Source organism: Natator depressus, chromosome 6 (genome assembly GCF_965152275.1).
Source record: "Natator depressus isolate rNatDep1 chromosome 6, rNatDep2.hap1, whole genome shotgun sequence".
Lineage (NCBI taxonomy): Eukaryota > Metazoa > Chordata > Testudines > Cheloniidae > Natator > Natator depressus.
In genome coordinates this window covers 37,397,463-37,406,193 of record NC_134239.1, presented here as the reverse complement: position 1 = coordinate 37,406,193, position 8,731 = coordinate 37,397,463, and the positions used below count along the sequence as shown (strand labels likewise).

Sequence of the window (8,731 nt, the reverse complement as noted above, 5' to 3'; positions counted from 1 at the left end):
ATAGTATATATTTTTTTTAAAAAATTGTGATAGCACCCAATAGTGTAGTACTAATTTTCACCAAATTTGAATGGTGCAAGTATCAAAGATAGAAGACATCAGGTATTTAGTATGAAATCAATTGAATCAGGTAAAAATTAGACTGAATATCAGGACATTTCTAACCTGAGGTCTGTTAGAATGTGGCATAGTCTCATAAGGGAGGTAGTAGAAGCCCATTGTTCAATTCCTTTAACATTGGTTTGTAAATAGAATGGAGGGACCAATCCTGTACTGACCGGTGGACGGAATAAGTGACTTTATAAGTCTTTCCCACCACCAGTTTCTTTGCAAAGACTTCAGAAAAAGAGGATACAGATTTCTGATTTTGTTAATATCACTCTGTATTTCACCCTTGTGGCTAAAACCACAGTCCGGCAGTCCTTTCACAAACACTTCTAAGTCATGCAATTCAGATACAGTTTAATTGCTTGACAGTGGTACAGATGTGTTAGCATTAAAATGACCTACTTTACTGAGAAAGCAATTTAATATAACAGCATGCAAGCGATAAGCAATGCTGCATTAAAACTACTGTGTATATATAAGTATCACAACAAAGTTTCATGACAAAAATGAGGTCCCCAAAGATTTCTTAACAATGCTGAAGAAGAGCTCTGTGTAAGCTCAAAAGCTTGTCTCACTCACCACCAGAAGTTGGGCCAATAAAAGATATTACCTCACCCACCTTGTCTGGCTAATATCCTGGGACCAATCCAGCTACAACAACACTGCATTAACCAACTCCAGTTACTTTATGTACTGGAAAGCTTTAATTGCAATAGGTTACATACCTTACTGACACATGATTGAATAACACAACTGAAATATTTCACATAATATGATATAATACTTCACTGTGAAAGTGTCTAATATGCCAACAATAACCAGGACAGGCAGGGTGTGCTTTGCCTACACTATTTTGAGTCAGGTACAACCTTTTCTGTACCCGCTGCTGCTAATAGGCTCAAGCATATATGTTTACATGTCTGTTTTGTCAACCCATTTTCAGCTGTCACCAGCCTTCACAGACAATAATAATAAACACCAAGCACACCCGCAATGAGATAATTGGGAGTGGGGGAAATGCACGCAGAGGGCTTGGAGTTCCAGAAATATACAACCACATAACCTTGCTACTTTTTGCTACATAAATCATCTTTATCACAGACAGTAACATGCAATTTTGATTTTCAGGTGTGATTTTTATTGTGTTTCTTAACATATCTTTCAGAAGAAGCACAAGAAATATTGGTAATGTAGTGTCTCTCTTATTTACAGAGTACATAAAATACATGTTTACAAAAGCCATTAAATCTGCAGTTGAAGGCATGTGGGTTAATTTTTATAAACCAATACAATTAGATATATATTTTATGAAGCAAGAAGTGCAACTTTTTTTGCGCGCGTGTTGCACATTTAACTATTTAACATTTAACTATTGCGATCTTGAATTTTATAACCAAACAATGAAATGGGACTAATAATACCGGAAAGCATAGAATTATTAAAACTATTAGACGGCAGACAGATAGAATATGACAAAGTTGTTTTTAGCTAATAGAGTCAGGGCAAACAAGCACAGATTTAGACTCAGATTCAAAGAATTTAGCCCTCACAAATGTTAAATGATCAGAGGGCTTTAGAAAGTAGAACGTTTGTGATTCTCATATATTTATTATTTTGGCTCCAATATCTACTTACAATAGACTATTTTGCATGTGAACACATTTTTTAAAAATCTTATTCTAACCTAATTTTCACTTTGTATGAAACATTTAATCTGTGACTGCATTAACTTTAGAAAAATGCAACAATAGTTCTCACGATAAGATGATAAAAGACCACTAGGTAATGCTGAAGAGAAGTCTACAAGTATTATTCAAGGCACTATTCTACTCTGGGATGTTCAGCACATTCAGAGGCTTTGAGTGAAGACAACATTATGAGAGGAGATCAAGGGAATAACAAAAATAAACAAATAAAAAAGGTCTAAAGCTAATATGTACTCTATCTAATATTCATACATATTTCTGCCTAATGAAATAAAACCCATCACTTTTTAAAGCCATTCAGTTTCACAACATTAGTGGCTTGGAGTAGTATCTGCTAAGTGAATCTGAAATATGAATTTAAAAACATGTCCCCTGCAAAATCAATAGACAATGCAAAAGTCAGTCACACTGATCAAGCATCATTTGTCTTAATTAATACAGCTTATGTGAACATAACAAATACCCAAACCCTATCTTGAGACCCTGCTGTAAAACAGAAGGGACCAATGCTCTGCTGGTACAACTCCAATGACTTCAGTGGAGATACACCAGCAGAGAATTTGTTCCAAAGAGTAAACATAAGTAGATTTTACTTAGAATGTTAGGGCCGTATCCAGCAGTTGCTGGTCCACAGAAGTTCCATGAGCTTTCCTGAGCTATGCAGATGCACAGGCTGCTGCTCTCTCTTGAGAGAGAAGAACCTAGCCACTAAGGAATGCTGAGGATTAGGCATTCTGGGAGCACCCCTTTTCCTGGACAGTCCATGACTCCACCAGCCCATTTGCAATATACAGCAACCCAGCCCTATGGATATGATATTCGGGAAACAGGCGAATTCACTCAGCAATTCCCCTGACATCCTTTCACAGGCTCATTCTTCTCTGGATGACTGAATGTCAGTCAGATGGAAAAAAAATTTGGAGGTGCCATCGCCTCAAGATCTTAGAACCTCAGTGGGTGACAACTCCATTTTGGAGGTCTCCTTCTGAGAAGTAGAGACTACTTGGCCTAGACACTTGCCCTTTCTCATTGTCAGACAAACGGTAACTGGGGAGGGGAGGATCCACCAGGACTCTGCCTATTGCAGAGGGCTCCCCGCTACAAACAACCCAAAGGTCATTATGGGGATGGGGAAGACCCACACAGCACCACTGCAGGGCTGTGATGGGAGATAGATGAATTAAGAATTGGGAAGCAGAGCACTCTCTGCTCTCTTGGCATTTGTTAACACCCATGGTAAAGATTTTTCTTTCTTTCTTTTCTGATCCCTCATGGCATATCAATATTCTCTCAGCCTTCTGTGGTCCTAGAAACCTGTGGGCCTTCATGTCACAGAAAGCCAGAGACTATTTTGCTAGATTGGGCTCACTGAATTTCAATGTAATCTTAAAACATTGTCCTTTCAAATTGCTACCATTGATGTGGAAATATTTAAGTATTTACAAGAATTATAAATAAAGCCATAATTGTCCTAAAACTTAAATCACCTCTAAGCCAATGGGACAAATTCAAGTTCAGTTACACTGCTGTAAATCAAGAGTAACTGCACTGTAACCGAGAGCAAAATTTGACCCAATTAGCTTCACAAAAGGAAGGTGCAGGCCAAATAATACTTGATAAAGAGAAAACTGACTACAGTATTCTATTTTTTCTATATTAAAAGCAATAAATATTAGATATCTATAGATTAGATTTCATATTCATTTTATAAGCTATTTAAATCTATATAATCAGAAATATAAGCAGTGATCCACTGGCCTGTAATGTGTGTATATGTGTGTGTATATGTGTGTGTGTGTGTAAATTATTATACTGTTCTACGTTTATAATAATTGTGTTCTCAGATAGTTATACAAGATTTTAGTTTACAAAAATTCTTCCTATAAAATGGATGTTCATATAAAAGTTTAAATTTTGTTTTGAAAAACAGTATGAGATTTTATAGTCTCAAGTGTCCAACAATTACTGTACTGTAAGTATGTCACAATTCTGTCCATTGATTTATTTTAGATGGAATTTACTGACACAAAAAATTTGCCAATTACATCATTAGCAGAGCAACCCATAATAAGAATTAGGATGAATGCACAAATGCAGGAAACAACTAGTTTTGCTGTTTGTAATTTTTCTTCTGTGCAACTGTTGTCGCTAAAAAAGCGCTCTCCTGAAAACAAAGGAAGTTAAAAATATATGCTTTGCTCATATAATATGTTCAATGTGTGTGAGAGTGCCATGCTTTTCCAGCTGAATAAAATCTGTAAAAACAAAATTTTTACAGAGTTGTTAAAGAACTGAGCCATGGCATTCTAGCAGTTACTAGCATATAGACTTATAGATGGAGAACACACATGCCAAATAACCAAAGGAGGGAAATCCGCAACTTCCTGGCAACGTATTAAAACATACTGTAACTACGGGTATGTACAGGAGAACACTTCTGGCTCGTGACTGGCTTTCAAAAAAACCCACCGCAGAATGAGTTCCTATTGTTTATCTCCTCAAAAGGTCAATAATACTGAGATCCAGAATGACATCAACTAATCAGATAACATATACAAATTAGAGCTTTCTGACTGGGAGCAAAAAGTCCAATTATTTGCTTCTTAAAAAAAAAGAAAATAATTTTTCTTTTCTAAACCTCTAACTTCATAAGCCCTTTAGAAACTCCATTTAAAAGGAAAAGCTGCCATGCATTTGAAAACCATTACTAAAATGCAGGGATATCGAGATAGTCTCTGGACATTCAGAAAGTAAGTAACAATACAGATATTGAATACTTGGTTCAGTGAACATCCTGGTTTATTGTTCCTTGAATTAAATATTGACGTTATCTTTGCCTCAGTCAATATTTACCTCTAAGAGTAATGAATCTCAATAAGCACCTCAACCAAAGTTAATATCAGCTTATTATTTATCACTTAGTATCCATGGAAGAACATCATTGCTTGATTTAACACTAATGACTGCACTGAAAAACAAATAAGCAAAAACTGCAAAATCAAATATTTCGCGCTTTAGATAATGAGTAACATAAGCCTGTTATGAATAATTCTTACCAGCATTGCATTCCTTCAGATAAACTGATTCAAGAGACCACAGGCATGGTTCTCCTTTCACCTACACTAATTTTACACTGGTGTAATTCATAGAGTTTGAGGCCAGAAGGGACCACTATGGCCATCTAGTCTGACCTGCAGCATAATACAGGCCAAAATTTTACCCGGTAACTCCGTCCCTAAAAGAATTTTTTTTTTCTTTCCAACTGTGTAACTGAACACTATTGAGCCCGATAACTTGTGGCTGAGTTGGAGCATCTCTCTTAGAAAGACATCTAAATCTTGATTTTAAAACTCTAAATAATGATTAATTTACTACTCTCCATGGTAACCACTGGTTTCAATGGCACTGTTCCTGATTTAGACTCATGCAATGTGATCTACTAGCATGGACACCTATGCCTATCCAATTGAGGCCTGATAGAGGTGCGAGAGGAGAAGCAGGCCCCATGTCTCCTGTGTGTCTTACAACTGAAAATGTAAAATCATCACAGCTCATACGTGGCAAAATAATTCTGAATGCATCCGATGAAGTGAGCTGTAGCTCACGAAAGTTGATGCTCAAATAAATTGGTTAGTCTCTAAGGTGCCACAAGTACTCCTGTTCTTTTTGCGAATACAGACTAACACGGCTGCTACTCTGAAAATAATTCTTGTTCATCTAAAACTTCCACAGACTCTTGTATTGTAACAACCTCAGCAAGTCTGAGTTAATGCCAAACAATGCATTAGAATGTGAAGGGTGGAGGACTGTTTCCGGAAAATAACAATCATACTTTTGCGTGATGTACATTGTACAACAAAACAAGTCAATCATGAACTAACCAAGGGGACAGACACTGCCTCCCTTTATGTAATAAATCTAAAGTAGCAACACACTAGGCCTGCAGCTCAATGTATAAAACAGACTATAGAGAAAAACAGGCACTATTTTACTTTCTATTAAATTTATATAATTTCTTTCTAAAATAAAGTAAAAAAACATCAGTGTAAAAAAAAAAGTTGTTTATCCTGTATTATTTAGGCTACGGTATTTAAGTGCTATCCCATCTAATAGTTTTACAAATATTACATATTACAGTATGACACACTACAAACTTTACTTTTCTTGATTATTCTTTACCACTTTTATTAAAATGTGTATGCTCAAACACTCAATAACTACTCTTACACTACATGGCTTTTGGCCTAATTTTTCAAAAGTGATAGTGATCTTGTGTGCGTCCATTTTTGGGTGCCTAACTTGAAGCACCCTAAAGAGGTCTGATTTTCAGTAAGTATTGAGCACCCACTTTCTGAAAATCAGGCTCCTTTAAGGTCTTTAATTGGGAATCCACTTTTTTTTTTAATGTAGGCTTTAATTATTAATTCCTTGTGCCCTTCCAACATCCTGCATAATTTATACCAATTATATTTTTCTAAACTGTTCATTTGAAGTAAAAAACTTCCTTTACTTCAGTTTCTACTATCCCTGGGTGTCCTTGTAGGACAGATCCTATACTTATGAAGAGGCTTTTTTATAAGGTTTTGACGCTGTACTGAATTTTGTACTTTGCAGTAAAGGTCTTTTCATTGCACAACATCAAGCAGACAAGCTTTAAAGAGTGCTGTTCTGATTGATCGACAATGTACATTTAAATCAGATCATCACATCATTACGAGTCTGAAGGAGTAAGTATCAGTCAGAACCCAGAAAAATTCAAGCCTTGATTTATACAACAGCAAAAAAAGTAACCGGATTTAGTGCCTTTTACAGATCTCTTCTTCTTAGCTCCAGTGTGAACCATCACATCCTACTTATCCTTCCATACACATTTAGTAAGTTAGCAGGAGCCCCTGATGCATCCATCTTATTATGGATAGAAAATATTGTCCTCTCTCAGATTAGAAAAATAACTGGGTTTTTTTTCAAATTAATATTTAATACACAACTGAAGATAACCTCCTACAATTTGTTCCAAAGTCCAGTCTAATTAAAGCTATCAAGTCTATTGCTTGTTGTTCTGAATATTTTAAAACAGAGTAGAGAAATATTAATCAGAGATGGATTTCCCCAAAAGGTGCCTAGTTATCGTCCTTCAGACTTTTTACTTAATCATTTCACTCGGTTTAACATAGCCCTAATTTTAAGCATATGGTATAATAAGTGTAGCAAGAATAATCAGTTCAAAAAACTTCTGAGAAATGATTCAGTTCCTTTAAAAAATACACATGCAAAGGAATGACCGTGAAGCATATAATTGTTTGTTGTGGTGGGTTGCTTTGTTAACAGCCGTTCATCTGTCCCAAATAAATTCCTCACTCCACATTCCGGTATTTGGTAAACAAATTGTACAGGACTCTCAGTGTGGACTTCAAGTCACAATTTACAATATCTAGAAAAAGGAGGGAAAAAAGGTAAAATCAGCTCTTTTCATGACAGCCAGGAAGCACCCAGAAAAAATGCCTATCCTTCTTACATGCAAGTACATTCTACTCTCCTCAGTCTCTTCCCCAAATACACAACCACAAACGTAGGAAGCACGGGCATAGAACCTGGACAAATATAAGGACAATTTTTGACCAAGCCATCAACCCAGCCATCAATTTTGCAGCCACAATTAATTGGAGGTGCAGATGAATACAGAACACACAACTTCCTGATTTGCAAATACTGTCAGCTAGTCAGATGTCTACATGCAAAAAATTAGCACCCATGATTATTTATACCTACCAAATTGCACCCACGTTTGATTGTGGGTGAAAAATTGAAGGTACAAATCTGGAAGCAGTTTTTTTTAAATTGACAAGCAGGGTCTGATCCTCCAGTGGGACTCTTCAGATATGGGGGGGCTGCAGGATTGAGTCCATACTGAATAAAACGTATTCTGTTAGGTTTCTATTTAGCAAGGAAATTAAAGCACCTGGATGTTCTTAAGGTGAGATTTTTCTAAAGCACCTTGGGAGTTCGGTGTACAAATGCCTCTGAAAGTTGATGCTGAAGATCCCATGTCCCCAGTGCTTAAAAAGTTAGGAACATGGTCAAGTAGATGGCTGAATCGGGGCCTCAAACGATATATATCTAAGTTTTAAAAAAACCCCACCTTTGCGAAACAAGAGGGCTAATGAATGTCCACTCTGTTTCCAAGAGAGGTTGTTGAGAAAGTCAATGTTATTGCGACAGAATATATATCAAATTAAATGACCTGAATCACTGCTCTGGTCTGTGTAAACAAGTCATCTTCAAAGCACGCAGGCAGTCCTAGCAAATTATGCAATTATCAAAATAATATTGGCATTCTAGTACTTATATTGCAGTCTTTTATGTGATTCTGAAGATTACACAAGAAACGTCTGTACAGTAACTCCTCACTTAAAGTCGTCCCGGTTAACGTTGTTTCGTTGTTGATCAATTAGGGAACATGCTCGTTTAAAGTTGCAAAATGCTCCCTTCTAACGTTTGGCAGCCGCCTGCTTTGTCCACTGCTTGCAGGAAGAGCAGCCTGTTGCAGCTAGCTGGTGGGGGCTTGGAACCAGGGTGGGTGGCAGCCCCCTATCAGCTCCCCGTTCTCTTAAATTCCCTGCGCAGCCGCCGCCCAGCAGGCTATCAATTGCCGGCAGTTCAGCTGTCCCTCCCCCCACTGCCATGTGCTACTCCTACACCCCGCTTACCCCATCCCCACAGAGCGGGTGGGAGGGGGGAACACGACAGGGCTCAGGACGGAGCTCGGCAGCAGCTGCTGTCTCAACTTGCTGATCTACCTAAAAAGTCAATGTACTTAGAGTAGGGTCAGCGTACTTAAAGGGGCAATGCGCATCTCTCTCTCACACACACAGTGTGTGTCTCTGTCTGCCATGCTGTCTCCCCTCCCACCATTCGTG

General features: G+C 37.5%; 1 protein-coding gene across 3 annotated transcripts in view; it reads right to left on the bottom strand.

The window, feature by feature from the left end:
• Positions 1-1,205: 1,205 nt before the first annotated feature.
• PARVA (parvin alpha) overlaps positions 1,206-8,731 on the bottom strand; it is a 90,482-nt gene continuing 82,956 nt past the window's right edge. For all 3 annotated transcript variants that reach the window (XM_074955075.1, XM_074955076.1, XM_074955077.1), the window contains one exon: positions 1,206-7,245. In XM_074955075.1, the coding sequence (XP_074811176.1) occupies positions 7,169-7,245 (77 nt within the window). In that variant the 3' untranslated portion in view covers positions 1,206-7,168. The remainder of the gene's footprint in view (positions 7,246-8,731) is intronic.